This window comes from Meriones unguiculatus, chromosome 4 (genome assembly GCF_030254825.1).
Source record: "Meriones unguiculatus strain TT.TT164.6M chromosome 4, Bangor_MerUng_6.1, whole genome shotgun sequence".
NCBI classification, from domain to species: domain Eukaryota; kingdom Metazoa; phylum Chordata; class Mammalia; order Rodentia; family Muridae; genus Meriones; species Meriones unguiculatus.
The window spans coordinates 122,984,127-123,008,482 of NC_083352.1; the positions used below are offsets into that span (position 1 = coordinate 122,984,127).

Consider the following 24,356-nt stretch of genomic DNA (forward strand, 5'->3'; position numbering starts at 1 on the left):
CCGCCCCGCCCCCGCTCCAGGGTGAGACTTCCGTGCGTGGAGAGGAGGCGGCTCCTGAGTGGAACGAGCAGCTGAGCTTCGTGGAGCTCTTCCCGCCGCTCACGCGGGCCCTTCACCTGCAGCTGCGAGACGACGCGCCGCTCACGGACCTGCCGGTCGCCACGCACGTGCTGGACCTGAGGCAGATCTCGAACTCGGGTCGTGCGGGTGAGCGTGTCTCCACCTTGGCTCACATGAGTCCTCAGAGCAAAGCCCGTTCTTGGAACACAGGTGGCCTAGGGAGCACGGCCATCCCGCAGAAGGCAGCGCTTTCACCCTAACCTTAGCCGCTCCCCAATGCCCAGAGAGGTCCTCTGTCCTCTCCTGTTGTCACAGGCCTGGTGGCTTCCCTTCCCCATCGCTAGCACCGGAGGATCCAGTGGCAAACAGTGCAGAGCAGCACCCGTTTGTCCTGTGTGCCCCTCCAAATCCTGTTCTTGTCCCCCCACAGCGGGCTTTCACCCCACTTTTGGTCCGGCCTGGATGCCCCTCTATGGCTCGCTCCCCACTGGCAGGCTTCGGGATGGTCTTCAGAGTCTCAACGAAGGCCTTGGGGAAGGCATTTGGTTCCGGGGCCGACTTCTGGTAGCCGTGTCCACGGAGGTGTTCGAAGGCAGAGTTGACCCTAAGTCTCCCCAGACCACGCAGGGGTCCGGATTGTCGCGGCTCACTGGAAAGAAGAAGAAGAAAAAGAAGAGCAGGCAGGGTCAGCCCCCAGGGGCTGTTCTGCAGCCTGTGGATGCGGGAGCCAGTGCGGATGCGCCTGAGATGCCCAGCGCAATGGACGTGGAGGTGGAGGAGCTACTGCCTCTGCCAGAGGTGGGGGCTGGAGCTGCCCTCAGCTCTGGGGCCTGTAAATCCCTTTCCAAGCTAGACCTCATGTGGCTGTTTCCAGTTTGGGGACTTGGAGGAAGAGTCCAGTGTGTGTGATACAATGGCGTGTGTGAATGGGCTGTATGTAGAGGGGGTGGGCCAGAGATCAGTGTCCTGGACCCGTGGGGGAGCTACCAGGTGCTAGGGAGGTAAGGCTCCCAGGGCCTCTGGGCCTTCCTTTGGATGCCTTTCTGCAGGCGTGGTGACCAAGCAGAGAATAGACTGCTCCTGGGCGCGAGTTGACCCCACCCTCACTCTCTTCCCTAGAACGCCCTGGCACCCTGCGAAGATTTCCTGCTTTTTGGGGTGCTCTTTGAAGCCACCATGATTGACCCTTCACTGGCCAAGAAGCCCATCAGCTTGGAGATTTCCATTGGTATGTGGCCCAGATGAGCCCCGAAGGCCGTGGGTTTGAGAGCGGTCCCTTCTTTCAGACATGCGGCCCCAGGAAGGGTGTTGACTTCAGGGAGACGGGTGGGTTCTGCTTCTACCCAGGGAGGGGGTGGGGAGGGAAATACCTGACCCTTAGCCTGATGCTCTGGGGTGCAGGTCCTGCAGGCCGCCGGGAGGAGCAGTTGGGCGGAGGGTCAAGGGCTGACGGGGGACCCGAGGGCAACACGCTGGAAGCACAGCCTCTCCTGGCCTCTGAGGACAGAGGGTCGGGGCAGGAGGAGGAGGAGTTGCTGGGGACGCCTGCTCAGTGGCCTGAGCCTGTGGATGGCAGTGGGTAAGTGACCCGGGCGACTTGGAGGAGGGTTCAGAGAGAGGTCCCAGAGCACTCAGGGCGCCCCCAAACCCTCGCCCCTTCTCTCTGGCCCAGGCCATACCTCTGCTTGCCTCTGCGCCACCGAAAGCCCTGTCTACATGTGTGGAGCCGCTGGGAGGATTACACTTGGCGCCTTTACAGCAGCAACAGTGTGTGCAAAGTAGCCGAGAGGCTGGTGAGAGCAAGGTGGCGCCCCCGAGGGGAAGGCTCAGCCACGGGACGTGGGAGACTGAAGCTCTTGAAGGCGCTCCAAAGTAGAGGCTGATGGGGTGGAGCTGACACCTTGCTGGTGCAGGGCCAGGAAATGGTGGGCAAGCTCGAAGTTTCTAGGCAAACTGAGGAGAACAAGGGTGTGGGAATGGGGTTGGTGCAGTGATTGATGGAGTGGAGCCAGAAGGAAGCCAGAGAATTAGAACCAGAATCCGGTGAGGGCAAAGAAGGGCCGCCAGAGTGGTGTGAACGGGTGGGGTATGGGTCAGGGAGCTTCAAGACTGACCTTTCCTGGAGCCCACACAGGACCAGGGCCTGCAGGAGGTCGAGAAGATGCAGCGCAGGTCGGCGCTGGGCGCCTGCACGCGACTCAAGCAGACTCTGGAGGAGCTGGTGGCTGGGAGCAGGTGAGCCGAGCGTCAGCCCGTGCAGCTCCCCATCGCTGGCCAGTTTCAGGATGCGAGAGAGACTCAGGCTGTCTAGACCAAGGGTAGTCTCAAGCTGCATTTGTCCAGCACCTATGGAGGAGTGAGGATGAGAGGTTTCTGTATCAAGAGAGCACAGTAGAGACCACGGGCTGTCGGGCTCCTACACGCTTATGAGGCTTCCCTTCCCTCCTGTTTCAGAAGGAAAGTAAGACCCTGTTTAGCCAGGGTTTCTGTTGCTGGAACAAAACACTGTGGTCAAAAGCAAGCTGGGGAGGAAAGGCTTTATTCAGCCTACACTTCCACAGCACAGTTCATCACTGGAGGAAGTGAGGGCAGGGATCAAACAGGGTGGGATCTGGGAGGCAGGAGCTGACGCCCAGGCCGAGCAGGAGTGCTGGTTACTGGCTTGCTCCACCTGCTCTTTTCAACAGAACTCAGGACCATCAGCCCAGGGAGGTCCCACCCACAGTGGGCTGGGCCCTCCCCCTCCCTCCTTGATCACTAATTGAGAAAAGCCTTACAGCTGGGTCTCATGGCAGCATTGCCTCAACTGAGGCCCCTCCTCTCTGATGAGTGTAGCTGTGTCAAGCTGACACATAATACCAGCCAGCAAACCTGGCCTCCTCCAGCCAGTGTGTACCTAGGCAGCTTCTGCATCTGCTTGCTGGTTCTTGTTCCTGATGCAAGGAGGAAGCACAGCTCCCCAGGCAGCACCTCTGTGATACCGACTTCACCTCCTTTGACCCCCTGCCTAAGTAGCTCCGCTGTCTTCTGTATCGCTCCTGCATCCTTAACTGGTCCTTTCTCAGTCTCCAGTCGTTGCTCTAACCACATGAACAAGTTCTGGTTGTTTCCATCTTTCATGGCCACGATTTGATACCCTGCTCCAGGCACCTAATACCCTTTCTTTTGAAAGGGTGCTTTTCTCAAGAGTTTTCTCTTTATTCTGCAAACCCTTGGGGCACTCCCTGTGTCATTGTAATAGTCGTGGTTTCTTCTCTGGGTAACAGGGGAGAGCCACTGAAGGTCGTGGAGTTCTAATTTATAACTTTAGAAAGGACGAGTAGGTGAGAGATGGTGTGAGAGAGAAGACAGGACTAGCAAACAAGGCTTTGTAATAGTTTAGGTGACAGGAGATGGGTGAATGGATTCAAGGGCTGTGGGCACAACTCACTCGAAAAAGTGCTTGCCTAGCTCGTGCAAAGCCCTGGGTTCGATCTCCATCACCGTAGGATCCAGGCATGGTGGTGCATTCTTGTAATCCCAGCCCTTGGGAGGCAGAGGCAGGAGGATCAGAAGTTCAAGGTCAACCTCAGCTTGAGAACAGCTAAAATCAAAAGCCTATAAATAGACAGGTAGGTAGGTAGGTAGATAGAAGTCTGGGCAGCGGTGGCATATACCTTTAAAGGCTGGTGTATCTCTGTGAGTGTGAGGCCAGCCTGCTCCACCAAATGAATTCCAGAACAGCCAGGGATACACAGAGAAGCCCTGTCTCACCAAACAAAATAACAACAAAAGGCCAGGGGAGTGAATTCAAGAGAAAATTTGCAGCTGGCTATTGTTACCACAACCTAGTTAGACGGAGAAAAGGAGAAAAATGTGTAAAGTCCCAAATGACCCCCAAGATTTTTGATACTGTATCTGTTACAAAACTGACTCAAGGAAGGAAGAATTTGTTTTGGTTTACAGTTATAGGGGTTACAGTCCTATACAGCAGGGAAAGCCCTTCAGCAAGAGCAGGACACAGCTGCCCACAGTGTGTCTACACTCAGGAAGCAGGGAGTGACAAATGCCTGGGGCTCAGCCCACTTCCTCCGTTTGATTCAGTCCAGAACCTCGGCCCATGAGATGGTGCCACACACAGTCCTGGTCTTCCCAAATAAATTAACCCAATCTAGAAAACCTCTCACACATGCCTGAGGGCTCGCTTCCTTGGCAGCTGTGGAACCTATCAAGTTGCAGATCCACATCAGCCACCACCGGCTGCCTGTAGACGGCACTGTTAGCTAAGCTGTGGAAAATAGGAAGGGGGCTGGAGGCTTGCTTCTGTTAGCCAGCCTTGAGAGTGGACATGTATCTAGCAGGGAAGCGCAGCACAGACTGGATTCTGGGGATGATCGTTTGCTGGAAATGCAGATTTACCATTATGTGGACGAGGCTGGACAAGATCCCCTAGAGTGAGGAGAGAGAGATTTGAACACCTGCAGAGACTCAGCTGCGAGCCCAGGACAGAAGCACTGGAGTCGTGGGCTGTGGATACTCACGTCTTGTCTGTACCTTTAGTGCCAGGGGACACAGTAGAGCTCACACCTTCTGGAAATACTCTGCTGCTGACTTCCACAACACTCCCAGCCTTCTTCCTGCATGGCCTGCTCACTCCTTTTGCTGTCCCCTCCCTCTGAGATACGGTCTCACTGGATAGCTGTGTGTGTGGGGGGTAATGGGTGTGGTATGATCCTCGAAGAGACAAAAAAGAAACTTGGTTCACTCCAAATTTTAGATGCTGGTGCTGACCCAAATCGTTTATTTTAGCCATATTTTAAGCACAGCACAATTTTTGGGGAAAAAAATGGTTTTCTGATAAGAACTAAGTCCCAGGTGGACGTGTTGACACTGAGAATTTTTACAAAGTGCATCTGGCTGCTTTCAGAAGACTGGGCACTGTTGGCTCAGAGATAGGGCCCAAAAGAAGGGTTGAGGGAGCTTGACTGAGGTTAACATCCACTGTGGCAGTCAGGACTGGCCTGGCCCTAAAGATAACATGGAAGTCACTCAGGCTGTTGTACATGTGAATCACTTAAAAGGTTGGGTTTTATGGCCTAGAAGGAATGCTCAAGTAATGGGTTTTAGGGAGAAAGGGTCTGGGATAACTAAAATGTAAATTCTGGGATAGAAAGGCAAAGCCTGCCTCATCAGGCAGCAGAGGATCACCAGGCTGTAAGCTATACCCACTCCCAGCATTCCAGAGGAACCAGCTAAGGGTCTCATCCCATTGAAGAGGTCAGCTGTGTGCCTAACTTGTCCTGGCTTCTCCAGTGCTCATCTGTGGGCACAAGGATTTTTTGTCCTCTACATAATTTACAGAGGAGCAAAAAGGCCAGTGTGACACAAGGTTGTCCTTGATGGGGTGAGGCACGTTTGATGAGGATGGAGAGAAGGAACCAGAAGTGCAGGAACTTTTAGGCCATTTTTAGAGTTTTATGTTTTACTCTTAGATAAGAAGCAAGTGCAGTGGAGAGAAATAGAAAGGTGTCGGCAGCATTCCGGGTGCTTTTGAGGATGTTTTATGGGGTGACAGAACAGCAGCCAGTGCAGTGAGGAGGTGAATGCCTTAATCCAGGTGACAGACTTAGACTGGGTGGTCCTGGGGGAAGGTGAAGTGGTGAGATTCTGCCTGTTAGTGTGTGCATGCATGTGCTGGGCATTAAACTCAGCCTCATACATGCTAAACATCTGCTCTGAGTCTTGCACCAATCCTGGTTCTGGGTTTAAGGAAAAAACTGTAAATTTGCTGATAGATTAAGGTAACATTTGACTTCTATATAGGTTCGTTGGTTGGTTTCTGTTTTTTAAGACAAGCTTTCTCTGTGTAGTCCTGGATGACCTAGAACTCACTCTGGGCCTGAACTCACAGAGAACCGCCTACCTCTGCCTCCCAAGTGCTGGGATTAAAGGTGTGCACCACCACCAACCAGCTTCATTTCTATGTGTTTTTAAAAACATTCCTTAATAACATTAAACTGCAATTTTGAGAGAGATTTAATTTTTAACTGTGTGTATGTGCCGTGCATGTGCGCGTACTCAGAGCATGAAGTTAGAGCGGTTTGCAGGAGCCGGCTCTCTCCTGTCACATGGGCTCTCACATCCATCGTTAGGCTTGGCCTCCAGCAGCCTTTCCCCTGAGGGTCTCAGCTGCGACTCTTTGATGGGCAGAGGTATCACTAGAAATCTAGTTGGTTTGGCTGTGTTATATCCCCACCCCCCCCACCCACCCCCGACAAGGTCTCGCTTTGTTGCCCTGGCTGTCCTAGAACTCCCCGTGCAGACCAGGCTGATCTCAGACCCAGAGAGATCACCTTCCTCTGCCCCCCAAGTGCTGGGATTAAAGTTGTCATGTACTGCCTCAAGGAGAAGTCTTCCAGTCAGGCTGGCGCAGACTGGAGCAAGCCTTCCTCCCTGTCCTGGTGTGGGTACAGACTCCCAGAGTGTAAACAAGCAGGCCTTAATGCTGTAGGCCTGGGGTGGGGCTGGCGTTTCTAACTAGCATGCAGAGGGCAGTCAGGCTGCTGGGCCCTGGGCCGTAACTGAGGTAGCCAGGGCGGGAGATGTTAAATATTGGTGACTGTAGGGCTCAAATTCAAACCAGGCTGCAGTTCATGTGTTTGGGCATGGCTCTCTGAGGAAGGACTGTCGGGGTCAGGAAGTAGGCGGCCTTCCTGAGGGGAGCCATTCCAGGGTCCCGTGACCTTCCTGAGGGGAACCGTTCCAGGGTCCTGTCCTCAGCCTTGACTCCCTCTGCAGACAGTTCTGCCAGGGTGCTGAGCGCAGGGTGATGACCCGACCCAACGCCCTGGACCGACGCCGAGGGAAGCTGCTGACGCACAGCCTGGTACGCGGCGGGGAAGGGAGGGAGGCGGGTGCCTAGCTGAGTCCTCCTCCTCATGGTCTCCTCCTGCCCTTCCAGAATCTGATGGCAAAGCAAGGGTTGCAGCTTCTGCGAGGCCTGAGGCAGAACACTCTGCAGAGGAAGGTGGCGCTGGCCAAGAAGCTCCTGGCAAAACTGCGCTTCCTGTCTGGGGAGGTGACCGTTCCTACCACACCTTCTTACTCTGCATGCTTTCCCCCCTAAGTTCTGGACCCTTCCAGAGACCTCTGGGTGGATGCAACTGTTGTCCTTTGGATGGCATCCTTGTGCTGCATGATTCTGTCGGTGCAGTTAGGGGTGAGGAAGGCTAGGGCTCAGCAGGGATCCGGAGATCACTTCAGGATCTGTTTGGAAGGACAGGTGACTGGCCATGGGCTGACTGGGATGTGTGAGGAAAGCTCATGCTTTTGGGGACACTTTCTACACTAAGGACCCGCTCCCGCTCTCTAGTGTGATTCTGCCAACAGCCTTGGGGGAGGGGTCCGTGCACACAGTGGAAGCTAATGGTCCAGCCATTGTGGCACAGCTGGCTAAACAGTAGCTGAAACTCAAGCGTATTTGATAGTTGGAGTTTGGTGTGTGAGAGAGGATGGATGCCAGGCATGCACAAATGCCCAGAAACAGGAGGCTTGGGCAGGTGGAAGTCAGCACTGGAAGGAGCTGGGTAGAAATGCCATTAAATTGACTCTTAGAGCAAAATTAATAATCTTCCTTCCTGGGGGCTGAGGAGATGGCTCAGAGGTTAAGAGCACTGGCTGCTCTTCCAAAGGTCCTGATTTCAATTCCCAGCAACCACATGGTGGCTCACAACCATCTATAATGAGATCTGGTGCCCTCTACTGGCATGCAGGTGTACATGCAGTCAGAACATTGTTCACATAATAAATAAATCTTAAAAAATAATAATAATCTTCCTTCCTAGCTCTCCCTTCCCCTCTTCCTCTCTTTCCTTCCCTTCCTTCCTCTTCTCCCTCCCTTCTTCTTTTCCTTCCTCCCTTTTTTCTTTCCTTCCTTTTTTTTTGTGTACCTTGACTACGATAATCATGTGTTTTACCACTAAATCACATTTCTATCCTGTCTTTAAATTTTTAATGAAATCCTCCTTTATCAAATTATGACATAAATATACATCCTATCTAGTTTCATTGTTTTGTTTGTTTATTTATTTGTTTTTGAGGCAGTGTTTCTTGAAGCCCAGGCTGACCTGGAACTTATCTGTAGAACAGGCTGGCCTTGAACTTGGAGATTCGCCTGCCTATGGCTCCCACGGGCTAAAGGCATATGCCACCATACCTGGCTTCATTTTTTTCTTTTATTTTTTTTAAGGTTTATTTATTTTCTGTGTATGGATTCTTTGTCTGCATGTATGTTTTTGCACTGGGTTGATGCCTGGCATCTGTAGGCGGAAGAGGCATCAGGTCCCCTGGAGCTGGAGTCACAGATGATTGTGAGCCACCACATGGGCACCGGGACCCAAATCCAGGTCCTCTGTAAGAGCAGCAAGTGCTTGTACTCACTGAGGCAGCTCTCCGTTCCTAGCTTTGTTGCTTTGAAGGGTTCTGTTATTTTGCTTTTTGTGGTTCTTGGGAACCGGCCCTCAGGTGGAAATGGGAGTTAGGGTTTGGTGAAGTTCTGTTTTGTAAGATAGGAAAGGTTCTGGAGACACATGGCTGCCAGCACAGCTGCCAATGGGCCTAACACCATTGCACTGTGGACTTAAAAATGGTGAGGGCAGAGGGCTGTGCGCCGCGTGAAGACTGCAAGCTGGATTCTGAGCCTGAGACGCCCTATGCTGCGTCCCGGAGGAGAGGTCAGGGCCTCGTGGCCACAGAAGCAGGGGTTCAGAAAGAGTCAGGGCACTTGGACTGTCCGCACAGCTTAAGCTTCAGGGATGAGGTGGTCTCAGGTCCAGACTCCAGGCAACCCTGCCCTCCCCTTGCAGCCACAGCCACCCCTCCCGGACGTGCTGGTCTGGATGTTCAGCGGCCAGCGCCGTGTGGCCTATGCCCGCATCCCTGCACAGGACGTGCTGTTCTCCGTGGTTGAGGAGGAACGAGGCCGAGACTGCGGGAGGATCCAGACTCTGCTGCTCACAGTGAGGCGGGGCTGGGGAGAGCGGGGTGAGGGCCACACACAGGACAGGACACCAGAGCTCCCTGAAGTTTTCAACTGTCCAAAAAGCCAAAGGGGGGTTGTGGCTTTGTCCAGGTCAGCTTGGGAGTGAGGTCAAGAGCACACTTTCTGCCCTGAACCTACCGTGGCCCCGGCACGCAGGCAGGGTGATAAGGGAGGAGAGCGATCATTCTTGAGAGCAGAGCTGATTTACAGGCAGAAAATTTCCAAATGAGCTGTCCCTGGAAAAGGCACCAAAACAGGTTTTTATTCTAGATGGTTGTGAGCCACCATGTGGTTGCTGGGAATTGAACTCAGGACCCTGGGAAGAGCAGTCAGTGCTCTTAGCCTGTGAGCCATCTCTGCAGCCCCCACCAAAACAGGTTTTTAATGTGACCCTTGGGGTAAAGGACAGATAGTGTAAATGTGTTGAGGATGGAGGGAGCAAAGGGAGGCAGATCATAGACTTGGGGTTAGGGCTGTGGACACAGGAACTGACAAAGGCAGGGCAGTGTAGGTGGATGGGATAGAGTGCATGCAGAAGGATGCAGAAGGATGCAGAAGGAAGTGGGAGCAGAGGGGCTGCCTCCTGCACGGGGAAGCTTGGGTACCGCCTCTCTTCGGCAGAGAGATTTGGGGCAGGGGGCCTCCAGTGTGCCTCCTTCACACACAGGCACCTGGGGCAGCCCCTGGGGAGGTCTGTGCCAAGCTGGAGCTCTTCCTGTGGCTGGGGCTGGGCAAGCAAGCCAAGGCCTGCACCTCTGAGCTGCCCCCAGATCTTCTGCCTGAGCCGTCGGCTGGGCTGCCCCACAGCCTACACCGGGATGGTGAGTTCGGGGTCAGGGGTCAGCCCCACCTTGCTGTTTGCCCTGAGTTGGGGGTTCCTGAGCCAGGGAATCCCAGTGGTCTCCTAAGCAAGCATGGCTCCTTCCCTGTCCTCATCCCAGACTTTAGCTACTTCCAGCTGCGGGCGCACCTGTACCAGGCCCGAGGCGTGTTGGCAGCAGATGACAGTGGCCTCTCGGACCCCTTTGCACATGTCCTTATCTCTACCCAGTGCCGGACCACACGGGTGAGGGCCAGACTGGGACATAGTCAGAGGGGAGCAGGGCACAAGGTGCCCTAAGTTTCTCTTCCCACTTTGAGTTTTCAGGACAGTGTACTAGGAAGGACTCTGGTCTGACTCGGGCAGTGTAGAATGGAGAGCCACTGCTTCTTGACTCTAGGGCTACGCTAAGAGAATGGCAGTCAGGTGATAGTGGCCCACACCTTTAGTCCCAGCACTGGGGGGGTGGAGGCAGGCAGATTTCCATGAGTTCGAGGCCAGCCTGGTCTACAAAGGAAGTCCAGGACAGCCAGGGCTACCCAGAGAAACCCTATCTTGGAAGAGAGAGAGAGAGTCAGACCATAAGGCCCCTAGGGAGACACCTGAGATGCACACCCATGCCTTTGGTGACAGTTAAGTATCACTTTGACTGCCAACCTGGCCAGTGAGGGAGCTCCTTTCTGACATCTGCCTTTGCCCCTTTCTCTGCATGGTTCCCAAGGTCTTGGAGCAGACACTGAGTCCCTTGTGGGATGAACTCTTGGTGTTTGACCAGCTGATTGTGGATGGCAGGCGGGAACACCTGCGGGAGGAGCCTCCCCTAGTGGCCATTAATGTCTTTGACCACAATAAGTTTGTGAGTGTGTCTCTTCCTCCCCATCCCGGCTTCCTCTCCCCTCCCCAGCCTTGATGCCTCCCCTTTCGCTTCTGAGAGGATCCTCCGCCACTCCCTCCCTGCATTTTTTGGGTTGTGGGAGCAGGGTCTCGCTGTATAGTCATGGCTGGCCTGGAATCATAGAGGCCACCATCTCTGTCTTCTAAGGAGTGGGTTGAAAGATGTAGCCGCCACAGCTGGCTATATCCTTAAAAAAAATATTTATTTTTAATTTTATGGACATTGGTGTTTGACTGCATGTATGTCTGTGTGAGGGTGCCGGATCCCCAGGAACAGGAGTACAGACAGTTGTGAGCTGCCATGTGGGTGCTGGGAACCCAGATCCTCTAGAAGATCAGTCGGTGCTCTTAACCGCTGAGCCATTTCTCCAGCCCTAGCTATATCTCTCTTATCTCCTCACTGCTTTGTCTCTCACAGGGCCCTGCTGTGTTCCTGGGCAGGGCGTTTGCAGCCCCAAGAGTAAAGCTGATAGAGGACCCATATCAGCGCCCTGAGCTGCAGTTCTTCCCCCTGAGGAAGGGACCACAGGGCGCTGGAGAAGTCATTGCCACCTTTGAACTGATTGAACTGGACTACAGTGGCCGCCTTGAGGTTAGATTTAACCTGTCTTTCCAGCTTAGCGGTCAGGCCTCCCATCTCAGGGTACCCCAAGGATAACCATCTAGTCTCTCGCCCCAGAGAATGCTGGCTGCAAGTCTCCCCCGGGGTTACCTCCTTGGCACCCTGACCCCAGGATTCCTGATGGACCCAGGATGCAACACCTAGGGAACCTAGACTGCTTTCAGCCTGGGGTTATCCTGTCCCAAATTTCAGGCTCCCACTGCTTTCTGGGAAGTCCCGCCTTTGAATCCAGCTCTGTCTGGTCCCCCTGCACCTGTACCTCACAGAAACCCATGGCTCTTCTCCGAGCCCAGGCTTTCTGTGCTTTGGTGTGAATTCTGATTTGTTTTTTCTCGTAGCCCTCAGTGCCTAGTGATGTGGAGCCCCAGGATCTGGCTTCCCTGGTCGAGCCCATCTCTGGACACCTGTCCCTGCCTCCTAGTGTGCGCCCTGTGCTCAGGGAGTTCCGTGTTGAGGTAGAGCCAAGCACCAGAAGCCTCCTCACTTCCCCTCATGTCAGCCGTAGCCCCTGAGCCTCCCTCTTCCTGACCTTAGGTGCTGTTCTGGGGTCTTCGAGGCCTGGGTCGTGTCCACCTGTTTGAGGTGGAAAAGCCCCAGGTTGTTCTGGAAGTGGCCGGCAGACGTGTGGAGTCTGAAGTTCTGGCCAGCTACCGCGAGAATCCTAACTTCACGGAGCTTGTCCAGCATGTGACAGTGGTGAGAGTGGGCACAGAGCATGTCCAGGGTGTGACAGTGGTGGGAGTGGGCCAGGACACATGCTGTTGATGGAGGAGTGGAGGAGGCAGAGGGCAGTGAATTCCAGCTGGCTATGCTAGGTTGACTCAGGAGCAGCATTCTCCATCAAAGGCCAGATAATATTTTAGGCTCTTACCTGCATCTCTTCAACTTTGGTACTGTAGATGAAAACAGGAAAAGACGATGTAGAAATGAAGATAACTGTATTCTGACAAAACTTATAAAACTGGGAGTGGGCGCAACATGGTAGTGGTTCCATGACCTCTAGATTAATCTAGATTGGTGGCATCCTCTTGGCTGTGGTAAATGAAGGCGTTGGCCAGGGTCCCGAGGGATCAACACTAGAGAAGCTATCCAGGCTCTGAAATACAGAGAATGAGAAAACAAAGCAAAAAAAAACAAAACAAAACAAAACAAAACAAAAAAACACTACAGAGGCTTCATAGATGATTTAATGATTTGGGGGGCGTTGCTGGAGCCCTCAGGCCAAAGCCTAACACAGGAGACCCATACCCCGCCCCTGAGCCGCTCCCACTCTCACCCCTGCTTAGTTTCAATTACGGTTGAATGGATTTGGCGGGGTCAGTTTCTGCCAACACAATTTCGGGTCTCATCAAATCATTTGTCCTTTTGATTTTGTTTATTTCATGTTGAGACGAGGTAGCGCTGGCTGCCTGAAACTCATAAAGATCTGTCTGCTTCCTATGTGCCTGGATGGGCTGCTATCACGTACAGGCTAATCATTCATCTATGAGATTCAGTTTTTCTATTCCCTTTTTTTACTTATTCCTTGTTTGAGCCAGGGTCCCGCTGTGCAGCCCAGGCTGGCCTGGAACTCCGATCCTTAGCCTCTTGAATACTGGGATTACAGTTGTGAGCCCCAGCTCAGGTCCAAAGCAGTCTTTGCCTTTCCTCCCCTCCCTTCTCCTCCCTGCCCTTCTTCTCTCCTCCCCTCAGGGGGAGGTCTAAGGTATTTTCCTCCCCTCCCCTTCCCTCATGTGGAGGTCAGAGGTCACCTCTGAGAAGTCAGTTTTCTCTTTCCATCTTTACATTAGTTTCCAGGATCAAACCAGGGTCACCAGACTTGTGTAGCGGGTATGTTACCCTCTCGGCAATCTTGCCAGCACTTTACGGCTCTTTCAGAAATTTCCATACTACCTTCCATGGAGGCTGCACCCATTTATACTCTACCAGCATTAAATAAGGATTTCTCTTTCCCCACATCCTTGCCAGCATTTTTTGTTTGTTTGTTTGTTTTGTTTTGTTTTGTTTGAGACAGGGTTTTTCTGTGTAGCCCTAGTTGTCCTGGAACTTGCACTACAGACCAGGCTTTCCTCAAAGTTGGAGATCTGTCTGCCTCTGCTTCCTGAGTGCTGGGATTAAAGGTGTGTGCCACTATAGCCCAATTTTAAACAAATTTATTACATTTCAAAATTATTGTGTTTGTGTTCTCATGTGTGTACAGTGCATGCACACAGTGGCCACATGTGGAAATCAGAGGACAACCTGTGGGAGTCAGTTCTTCCTTCCACCTCATGGACCTCAGGGATTGAATTCAGGTCATCAGGCTTGGCACAAAGCACTTTTACCTGCTCACCCACCTCTCTGGTCCATTCTGTGTTTTCTTAACAATAGCCATTCTGACTGGGGTGAGATGGAAATTTCAAAGTAATTTTAATTTACATTTCCTTATCGGCTAAGGATGTTGAACACTTTTAAAAATATTTGCTGTGAGGCTGCAGAAATGACTCACCAGTTAAGACACTGGCTGCTCGTGAAAAGGACCCATGTTCAATTCCCAGCACCCACGTGGTAACCCACAACTGCGCATGACTCCAGTTCTAGAGATCCAGGGCCCTCTTCTGGCCTCTGTGCGTACTGCATGTATGCGGTACACACACACACACACACACACACACACACACACACACACACACACGTATACTTTTTGTTGGCCATTTGTTGTTTTGTGTCCTCCTCCTCCTCCTCCTGTATACTATTATATGTGTGAATAGCGGTACTTTGACCTCTTCCTTTCCAATGTGTATTCCCTTGATCTCCTTTAGTTGTCTTTTTGCTCTAGCTAGGACTTCAAGTACCATACTGAAGAGATTCAGATAGAATAGGCAGTCCCCCTTTTCGTTTCTGATTTTGTTAAGTTGGATATTGCGTCTCTGCCATTTAGTTAGTTTGACTAAGGCTTTGTCTATCTTGTTGGTTTTCTCAAAGAACCAGCTTTTGTTTCATTGGTCCTTTGTATTGTTCTCTCTGTTTCTAGTTGATTGATTTCAGCCCTGAGTTTGATTATTCCCTGGCATCTACTCTTCTTGGGTGTGCTTGCTTCTTTTTGTTCTAGAGCTTTCAGGTGTGCTGTTAAGTTGCTAGTATGAGATCTCTCCCATTTCTTTATGAAGACTCTCAGTGCTATGAACTTTCCTCTTAGCTCTGCTTTCAATGTGTCCCATAAGTCTGAGTGTGTTGTGTCTTCATTTGCATTGAAATTTAGGAAGTCTTTAATTTTTTTTATTTATTCCCAGACCCAGTGGTCATTGAGTAGAGAGTTATTTACTTTCCATTAGGCTTTCTGTTGTTTTGTTGTTGCTGACGTCCATCTTTAAAACACAAGGGGCCATTTCTTTTTTTTTTTTTTTTTAATCTGTTGAGACTTGCTTTGTGACCAACTATATGTTCAGTTATGGAGAAGGTTCTGTGAGGTGCTGAGAAGAAGGAAAATTCTTTTGTGTTTTGGGTGAAGTATTCTGTGGATGTGTTAGTTTCATTATCTCCCTGTTTAGTTTCTGTCTCGATGGCCTGTCCATTAGTGAGAGTGGGGTGTTGAAGTCTCCCCTACTAATATGTGTGAGTCTATGTGTGATTTAAGCTTTAGTAATGTTTCTTTTACAATGTGGGTGCCCTTGTATTTGGGGCATAGATGTTCAGAATTGAAATATCATCTTGGTGGATTTTTCCTTTGATAAGAATGAAGTGTCCTTCCCCATCTCTTTTGATTAATTGTGGTTGAAAATCTATTTTATTAGTTAGGATGGCTACTCCAGCTTGCTTCTTGAGTCATTTTGCTTGGAAACCCTTTATCCAGCCCTTTACTCTGAGGTAATGTCTATCTTTGTTGCTGAGGTATGTTTCTTTTCTTTTTTTTTTTTTAAGCTTTTATTTGTTTATTTTATGTATATGGGTGTTCTATCTATGTGTGCACCTGCATGTCAGAAAAGGGAAGCAGAGAGTATAGATGGCTGTGAGCCACCATGCAGTTGCTGGGAATTGAACTCTGGACCTCTAGAAGAGCAGACAGTGCTCTTAACTGCTGAGCCGTCTCTCCAGCCTGAGGTGTGTTCTTCAATGCAGAATGATGGATCCTGTTTTCAGATCCATTCTGTTAGCCCGTGTCTTTTTATTGGGGAATTGAGTGCACCGATATTGAGAGAGGTTAATAAGCAATGATTGCTAGTTTCTGTTACTTTGACAATGTTGGTGGTAGCGTGTGTACTTCTCCTTTCATCTTGCTGCACTGGAGTTACTTATTCCCTGTGTTTTCTTGGTTGTAGTCAACCTCCTTAGCTTGGAGTTTTCCTTCTAGTATCTTCCACTGGGCTGGATCTGGACATAAACTGTTGAAGTTTGTTTTTTGTCATGTAATATATTGTTTTATTTGTCTACGGTAATTGAAAGTTTTGCTAGCGCCAGGTATGGTGGCGCACGCCTGTAATCTCAGCACTCTGGGAGGTAGAGGAAGGCGGACCTCTGGGAGTTTGAGGCCAGCCTGGTCTGCAAAGGGAGTCCAGGACAGCCAAGGCTACACAGAGAAACCCTGTCTTGAAAAACCAAAAGACCAAGAGAGAGAGAATTTCTGCTGGGTAGTCTGGGTTGGTATGTAGTCTCTTACGGTCTGCAAGACATCCTGCCCATAGCCTTCTGGCTTTCAGAGTCTCTGGGAAGTGTGTGATTCTGACAGGTCTGCCTATATGTGTTACTTGGTATTTTTCCCTTGTAGCTTTTAATACTCCTTCTTTGTTCTGTACATCTAATGTTTTAATTATGTGGCACAAGGATTTTCCTTTCTGGTCTGATTTACTTGGTATTCTGTAAGCCTCTTGCATATTTATAGATATCTTTTTCTTTAGGTTGGGGAAATTTTCTTCTATGATTTTGTTGAAAATATTTTCTGGTCCTTGGAATTGGGAATCTTCTCTTTCTTCTATTCTTATTCTTAGGTTTCATGTTTTCATGTTTCATATTTTCATAGTGTCCGTGATTTCTTAGATGTTTTGTGATCAGGAATTCTTTAAGTTTAACATTTTCTTTGACAGATACACTGATTTCTTCAGTTGTATCTTCACACCTGAGATTGTCTCCTCCACCTCTTGCATTCTGTTGGTGATGCTTATGTCTGTAGTTCCCGTTCTCTTTCCTGAGTTTTCCATCTCCAGGATTCTCTCCATTTGTGTTTTCTTTGTTATTCCTATTTCCATTTTCAGGTCTTAAACTGTTTTATTCATTTCCTTTATTTTTTTTTCTGCATTTCTTCAAGGTATTTATTAATTTTCTTTTTGAAGGCCTCTATCTTCTTGATTGTATTTTCTTGTATTTCTTTAAGGCATTTATTCATTTGCTTGTGAAAGGCCTCCATCATTCTCATTTATAACAGTTGAGCCATCTCTCCAGCCCCTCTATCATCTTCATAAGAATAGATTTAAGGCCATTTTGTTGTGTTTCAGCTGTGTTAGGATATGCAGAGCTTGCTACAGTAAGATACCTGGGTTCTGGTAGTGCTATGTTGCCCTGGCTCTTGTTGAGTGCATTCTTAGACCTGCCTGTGGCCATCTGGCTGTCCCTGGCATTGGCTGGTTGTTTCTGGAGTCCAGCAACCTTCCTGGGGATGGTGGGTAGGGTCTGGGCCAGAGGCTGGATCTCAGAGAATAGCTGGCAGCTCTCCTCCGCTGGCTGTGTCCCCGCTGGACACACAGGCAGGGGTTGGGGTGTGGAGGTCTCACCTGGATGATCCTGAGATGCAGCTGGTCTTCTCGGGAAGGTGGGTAGAGTAGTGGACAGGAGGCTGCTTGATCCTGGAGCCTGGGAGCCATCCTCAGAAAGGTGGATAGGCCCAGCACTTGCCAAGGCTGGGACTGTGTGTCTCTGGGGTCCCAGCAGCTCTCCTAAGGAAGGTGGTTAGAGCTGGAGGCCAGAGGCTGGGTGGACCTGAAGCCCAGGAGCCCTCCTCGGGAAGGTGGATAGTCCCAGCATTCACTGGGAAACACAGATACAGAGATATAGGCGTTTTCTTTCTTTTTTCTGTTAATTTATTTATTTTTCATTTTATGTGCATTGGAGTTTTGCCTGCGTGTATGTTTATGTGAGGGTATCGCATCCCCTGGTACAGGAGTTAACAGACAGTCGTGGGACACCATGTAGGTGCTGGGAATTGAACCCTGGTCCTCGGGAAGAGCAGTCAGTGCTCTTAACCACTGAGCCATCTCTCCAGCCCGATATAGGCGTTTTGACTCATGTTTGCCTCAAAGTGACTGAGATTAACCTCCTGCTACCCAGACACTGTGTGCACGGGCACCGCCATCTTGGAGAACTCCTTCCCACTTTTCTTTTTTAGTGTTGTGTATTGGACCATGTGACCTGCACATGCTAAATACCGCTCAGCCATCCCCATCCTCATCCATCACTTTTTATTTACTGTGTTTTGAGTTAGGTGGATTGTTTGTATAATTAGGTGTGTTTGTTTACAGTTGTTTTAGCTTCCTGATGAATTAACCCATTTACCAGTGCAGAATGACCCTCTTTGTCTCTAGTAATGTTTCTCCTCAGTCTATCTTACCCAATGGTATAACTTCTCCAGCTTTCAATTACTGTTTGCCTGATTATCTCCTAGTTCTTCCAATGCATGTGTGTCTTTTTAATGTGTTGTTTATTTTTGTGATGCTGGATATGGAACTGAGGGCCTCAAACATGCTATGCAGTCTACAGCCGAGCCATATCCTCAGCCTTCAGCCTATATATGTGTTTAAATCTAAAGAGTATTTCATCTGGGTGAGGTGGCACACGCCTTCAATCCCAGCGTTTCCGAGGCAGAGGTGGTTCTGAGTTCAAGGCCTGGGGGGTTCAAGGAAGTGTCTGGAGCTTGAGTTAGCTTGTCACATCACACCCACAGTCAAGAGAGGGAACCCATCCATCCATACAGTGCTCAGCATGGTTTCTAGGCCTACACAGTCTAGGGTCCCCTGCCTGGGGGAATGGTGTCTTCTAACGTGGGTTGGATCTGCCTGGTTTACAATTAATGTTGTCAGAAAAACGCCTCCCACAACCTGATATGGACAATCCCCAATGGAGACTCTATTCCCAGGCAATTCTGGCTTGTATCCAATGGACAAAATGTCACAACCACGAATACTTATTGCAGAGTATTACTCATTTTCGTTTGTTTTGAGACAGGGTCTCACTATGTAACTGGCTATCCTGGAATCATTATGTAGGACAGACTGGCCCCAACGTCACAGAGATCTAGAGATCTGCCTGCCTCTGCCTCCCAAGATGGGAATAAAGGCATGTGCCACCACAGCCAGCTCTGGTATTTACTCATTTGTAAGACGTGGTGGCATATTTCCATAACCCCAGAATTTAGGAGGCAGCAGCAAGAGAATCATGGCAACTTTGAGGCTATCGTTGTCTACATAGCAAGTTCCAGGCCAGCCAGGGCTACATGGCATTTTTGTTTGTTCTGAGATAGGGTTTCTCTTTGTAGCCCTGACTGTCTGGAAACTTGCCCTGTAGACTACGCTGGCCTCAAACTCAGAGTCCCACCTACCTCTGCCTCCCGAGAGCTGGGATTAAAGACGTGCCACTACTGCCTGGCTACATAGCATCTTATTTAAAACTTCTAAAAAATTAAGAATAATTTAATTCCAGGGAAATGTTGATGCTATTCTCCAGTATACTCTCTTTCTTCCCCTCTTTGTACATAATAAGTGAAACCAGAGACCATGTAATAATTGACCTTTTCCTCTTGGGTACCAGGGATGGTTAGGGGATCTCTTGGTCAAAGTCCATTGTTGTAAGTGACTATTAATATATGCTATTGATATATCTTCTGGTAAAGCTTGCTGTTAATCCTAAACAGCTGTATATCCAAATCACCACACAGACACTGGAATTTATTTAATTAACCTAGAACACAATGCTGGGCAATAGTTACTCCCTCTTAAACCTCAATCCCTCATAGTTTCCTAACATTTAGATTTTACCCATTATACTTGTTTCTTGTGAAATCTTAGATCTGGTTCATTCTCCATGTCGTTCTAAGATCTGTTCTCCAGCTCTGCTTACTTAGTCGTCCCCCCCCCCCCCCGCACCACCCACCCCGTCCCTGGCTCCTCCCCTCTCCGGTCTACTCCTTCTTCTCTATTACTCAACCTTACTCAAAATAAAACAACCTTGTTGCTGGTTGTTTTAATTTGGATGTTTACAAAAAGTTGAGACAGGTAATGCTTAGAATAAGTATCACAATGCAATATCCGGATTGAAACCGGAGAGTGGAGGGGGGAGGAAATCAGCATTTGAATGAACAAGGGTAAGGTGTACACATTTCAAAAGAACATTATACCAACAGTCCATATACATTTTAACGGTTCAGACTCTGCATTTTCAGGGTGGGCATTCATCCTGTACCGGAGAGCAACACTAACCTGTGTTTCCCGTAGCACTTTGTAGGTGCCAAAGCTCCTTTGTATGGGCTGTGTCGGTACACTTGGTGCAGTGTGTCAAGGCCAGGCTGTGTCCCTTCTTTAGCTGGGGCACAGATCAGAAGGCTAGAATGACTCAAGGGGCTGAAAGTGTGGCAGATGGAATCCCAGAATGGCTGTTCCCCGCCTGCTCTGTGACTCCTTCCTTCCCCAGGACTTGGGGTCACTTCCCGCTTCCTTGTCTCTAGGACTTGCCAGAACAGCCCTACCTACAGCCCCCACTGAGCATCCTGGTGATTGAGCGCCGGGCCTTTGGCCGAACTGTCCTTGTGGGTTCCCATACTGTCCACCACATGCTCAGATTCACACTCCAGAGCCACGAGGATCCCCCTGAGGAAGAGGAAACAGAGGAGGAGACAGACCTGGTGCCAAAGGGGCCTCAAGGTTGGGCGTCCTCTCCGCAAGGGCCATAGCTAGAAGCCCCTCTGGATCCTGGTAGAGCTGGCTCCAGTGGCACCTGGAGTCTGGTTTCTACCAGCCTAAACTCATGGCATCCCTTCCGTACTCCTCCCAGGAGAGAAGTCTCTGGACCCCGTCATGGCTGAAGCAGGAATATCCCACCGGCTCCTGAAGGTGATGGGTGTTCTAACTTGAGGGCGATGTCGGGGTTTGTGGTGGTGGTGTCTGAGAGTAACAAGGTCTGCTCTGCCTCAGGCCCCTCTAAAGAAGCTCACCTTAGGGCTCCTGGGCCCAGGCCCTGAGCTGGAGGAGGACATCCCGGAGCCGGAAGAGATGGACTGGTGGTCCAAGTACTATGCCTCGCTGCAGGAGCTCCAGGGGCAGGTGTGCGGAGCCCGGGGCGGGCGCTGGGGATGGAAGGCAAGGAGGGGCTTGTCCGATAATCCCTGTGTGCCCCAGAACGCCTTGCTGCAGACATCCTTCCTCCTCTTCACCTCAGTCGTTGTAGTGGAACTTCAGTACTCCTGCTGGCTACCACTCAGTTGTCTGATAAAAGCAGAACACGTGCCCAGTGTGGTGGTGCACATTAAATAAACCCAGCCCTCCATCCCTGCAAGTTCGAGGCCAACCTGGTCTACATAACAAGTTCAGGCCTGGCAGGGATACACAGAGCAACCAGTTTCAGCAAGACAACCATGAGCTGCAGAATTTTAACTCTTAAGAGGCTTGGGTATGGTGACACACACCTGCCCAGTGAGCACCTGAGAGGTGACAAGAAGAGGATCAGGAGTTCAAATCCAGCTCAGACCAACAGGAGACTCTTAGAAATTTTCTTATACTTTTTTTCTGCGAGACAGGGTCTCTGTGTAGCCTTGACTGTCCTGGAACTCACTCTTTAGATCAGGCTGGCCTCAAACTTCCACCTGTCTCTACCTTTTGAGTGCTGGGATTAAAGGCGTGAGTCACCGTGACCAGCTCAAAAGATGTTTTTAATTTTAATTGTTATTAAAGTAAAAGGGGAAAATGAGATTAATTTTAATAATGTTTTATTAATATAACATGTACAAATCGTCATGTCAAGCAGTAATCACCACAGAAGTTAGTGATAAGCCATTTTACATTCTCATAGTAAGTCTACTCACGGCCTCTCTCAGTGCAGGCTGACCTCATCTCAAAGACTCGGTGACCATGTGTGGGAGGTAGTGGCCGAGTTCAACAGCGCAGGACCAGATAATAAAGGCAACCTCTAAAAAGAAGTGGCCAGGCAGCTGCGATGGGGTGGGCCAGGAAGGGGTGTGGGGAGGGATCCATGACCTGCCTTCTGATTTCAGCCCAGCTTCAACGAGGATGATATGGAAGACACTGGGGATCCAGGTGAGAGTTCCGGCTTCTGCTCCTGCTCCACTTGTCCACCCACCCCACCCCCATATTTCCTACCTGAGCTATTTCTGCTGTTTCCAGATGGGACCCACCTCAGTTCTACGGACAGGGAGGCTCCGGAGCAGGGGGAGACTGACATCAAAGGCCCTGTGCCTCGGAAAAAAGCAATTGCCACCCTGAAGGTGATGTGGTGCTGGGGAGAAGTGAGTCTCTTGAATTTGGGGTGCAGAGTCGTCACGGAAACCCCTCGCCTTTCAGATCTACAATGGCTCCCTGGAGGATGAGTTTAACCACTTTGAGGACTGGTTGAGTGTGTTTCCCCTGCACAGAGGGCAGGGCAGCCAGGATGGAGATGGACAGGACACTTCTGGACACTTTGTGGGCAAGTTCAAGGTACACTTGGGGAAGAAAGGGAGACAGAAAAGGGCTCAGAAAGCTTCTCACAGGCTGGAGAGGTGGCTCAGCAGTTAAGAACACTGACTACTCTTGCAGAGGACCTGGGTCCCATTCTCAGTACCACAGTGTGGTTCACAACCATCCCGAATTCCAGTTCCAAGAGATCTGGCACCCTCCTCTGACCTCCTTGGGAACTACACTCACACATGAGCATAGGCATGTGTGCAGGCAAAACACTCACACGTAAAGCAAAATCAGCAAATCTAATGTACTTTAAGAACAAAAAAACCACCTTTCTTACCAAGCCTTTTTCTGTCTCCCCCACCTCAGGGGTCCTTCCTCATTTACCCTGAGTCAGAGGCTGCATCCTTCTCTGAACCTCAGATCTCCAGGGGGATCCCCCAGAACCGGCCCATCAAGCTTCTGGTCAGAGTGTATATAGTGAAGGTGAGAGTCCCCAGGCCCTAGCACATCCCATGGCAGCAAAGACAGCAGCATGATGTCTGTAGAACAAAGGCTCTGGAAGGCTCCTCAGAGATCACAGAGGCCAGCAACTTCAGGGCTTAGGACAAAATCCTAGGCATGCTTAGACCTCTCCCTCACAAGCCTGCCTTGTGGCAGGACTTATCCATGTCCTGGTCTGGGGCTAGGGGAGCTGAAGACTCAGTTCCAGAACAGCTTTTGATCAAATACCCTGAAGTTCCTTCGGTTGCTGTGGCTGCCATGAAGGACTGGCGTGACCTTGGAATTCCCTTAAGGGAGGCTTGGGGAGCAGCAGGTTGCTCTGGCCCCTCTGTCTCTGTCACCAGGGTAGATGCTGTACTTAAAAGCCCTGGCTTTAATCCCCAGAATCACACAGACCAGGTGTAGACATGCCTGTAATCCCAGCACTCAAGAGGTGAAGGCAAAGAAGGTCAGGAGTTCAAAGTCATCCTTAGACAAAAAGCAAGCTTGAGGGCAGCCCGGGCTCTGTGGGACTGAATAGGGGCTTCGTAGGTGAAGTGCTTGCTAGGCAGGCATGTTCTGTCTGCAGGTACACCTGAATGCCAGAAGAGGGCACCAGATCTTATTATAGATGTTGTGAGTCACCATGTGGTGGAAATTGAACTCAGGACCTATGGAAGAGCAGGCAGTGCTCTTAACCTCTGAGCCATCTCTCCAGCTGATCTGCATTTCTTAATGGAGGTCCTGACTAGGCCTTTAATCCCAGCACTCAGAGAGGCAGAAGCAGGTGGATTGCTGTGACTTTGAGACCAGCCTGGACTACAAACTAAGTCCAGAACAGCCAAGGCTACACAGAGAAAACCTGTCTGGGGGGGGGGGGGGGCGGGAAGTCTTGGAGACTCAGTGTAGCAAAGGCAAGACCGATTTATTTTCAGTTCAGAAGCCAAGTGCTAACCTGGACAAAAGGCAAAAAATGACTGACCTGCCAGTTTGGCACAAAACAGTTTTCTGTCCCTAATCACATTTCTCTGCCCCGCCAAATTCGGGCCTCAACTTCTGGTTGGGAAGACAGGGACCCAGTGCCACCCATTACCTGCCTTTCTCCAGTGCAGTGGGTTCTAAACCTACCTCGTACTGCAAATGGGCTGTGAGGATTGATCACTTACAATGTAATGAAGGAGAGCCGGGCTGTGATGTGGGGCTCAGTTGATGGGGTCCTTGGCTAGCATGGAGGAGGCCCCGGGTTTGACCTTCAGCACCGTATAAAATCCCAAGATCTAGCCCAACAAGGGCTCGTGCTTCAAGGATCATCTGTCCCCTGACTCCACTGGATCCGGATTCCCCCAAATCCAGGCTACCAACCTGGCTCCTGCGGACCCCAATGGCAAGGCAGACCCGTACGTGGTGGTGAGCGCTGGCAAGGAGCAGCGGGACACTAAGGAGCGCTACATCCCCAAGCAGCTCAACCCCGTCTTTGGAGAGTGAGGCTGGGCCCTGGGCTTGGGAGTAGCGGCATCCAGAGCCACACAGGCTCTGACCTAGGCGGGTGGGGTGGACACTACCACCCCAGGTCCCTTCTGAGGGTGTGGAGCTGGCCTTAGCCACTTTTCCTTCCTGGCCAGGGTCCTGGAGCTGAGTGTGTCTCTCCCGGCCGAGCCAGAGCTGACTGTGGCGGTATTCGACCATGACCTTGTGGGTTCAGATGACCTCATTGGGGAGACCCACATTGACCTGGAAAACCGATTCTACAGCCACCACAGAGCCAACTGTGGGCTGGCCTCCCAGTATGACGTGTGAGTCCGGCAGGGCAATGAGGAGCCGTTC

At 50.6% G+C, this 24,356-nt stretch overlaps 1 protein-coding gene across 3 annotated transcripts in view; it reads left to right on the plus strand.

Moving 5' to 3' along the window:
- The window catches only part of LOC110550576 (fer-1-like protein 4), a 38,558-nt gene that overhangs the window by 6,826 nt on the left and 7,376 nt on the right, over positions 1 to 24,356 (plus strand). For all 3 annotated transcript variants that reach the window (XM_021640549.2, XM_060382977.1, XM_060382978.1), the window contains exons 14-37: positions 21 to 207; positions 491 to 858; positions 1,180 to 1,288; positions 1,462 to 1,639; positions 1,733 to 1,853; positions 2,195 to 2,295; positions 6,838 to 6,925; positions 7,001 to 7,117; positions 8,904 to 9,056; positions 9,747 to 9,900; positions 10,021 to 10,145; positions 10,621 to 10,755; positions 11,212 to 11,385; positions 11,754 to 11,870; positions 11,950 to 12,111; positions 20,102 to 20,297; positions 20,428 to 20,486; positions 20,568 to 20,696; positions 21,644 to 21,686; positions 21,774 to 21,874; positions 21,951 to 22,085; positions 22,419 to 22,535; positions 23,886 to 24,013; positions 24,155 to 24,325. In XM_021640549.2, coding sequence (XP_021496224.1) covers positions 21 to 207; positions 491 to 858; positions 1,180 to 1,288; positions 1,462 to 1,639; positions 1,733 to 1,853; positions 2,195 to 2,295; positions 6,838 to 6,925; positions 7,001 to 7,117; positions 8,904 to 9,056; positions 9,747 to 9,900; positions 10,021 to 10,145; positions 10,621 to 10,755; positions 11,212 to 11,385; positions 11,754 to 11,870; positions 11,950 to 12,111; positions 20,102 to 20,297; positions 20,428 to 20,486; positions 20,568 to 20,696; positions 21,644 to 21,686; positions 21,774 to 21,874; positions 21,951 to 22,085; positions 22,419 to 22,535; positions 23,886 to 24,013; positions 24,155 to 24,325 — 3,368 coding nt within the window. The remainder of the gene's footprint in view (positions 1 to 20; positions 208 to 490; positions 859 to 1,179; positions 1,289 to 1,461; positions 1,640 to 1,732; positions 1,854 to 2,194; positions 2,296 to 6,837; positions 6,926 to 7,000; positions 7,118 to 8,903; positions 9,057 to 9,746; positions 9,901 to 10,020; positions 10,146 to 10,620; positions 10,756 to 11,211; positions 11,386 to 11,753; positions 11,871 to 11,949; positions 12,112 to 20,101; positions 20,298 to 20,427; positions 20,487 to 20,567; positions 20,697 to 21,643; positions 21,687 to 21,773; positions 21,875 to 21,950; positions 22,086 to 22,418; positions 22,536 to 23,885; positions 24,014 to 24,154; positions 24,326 to 24,356) is intronic.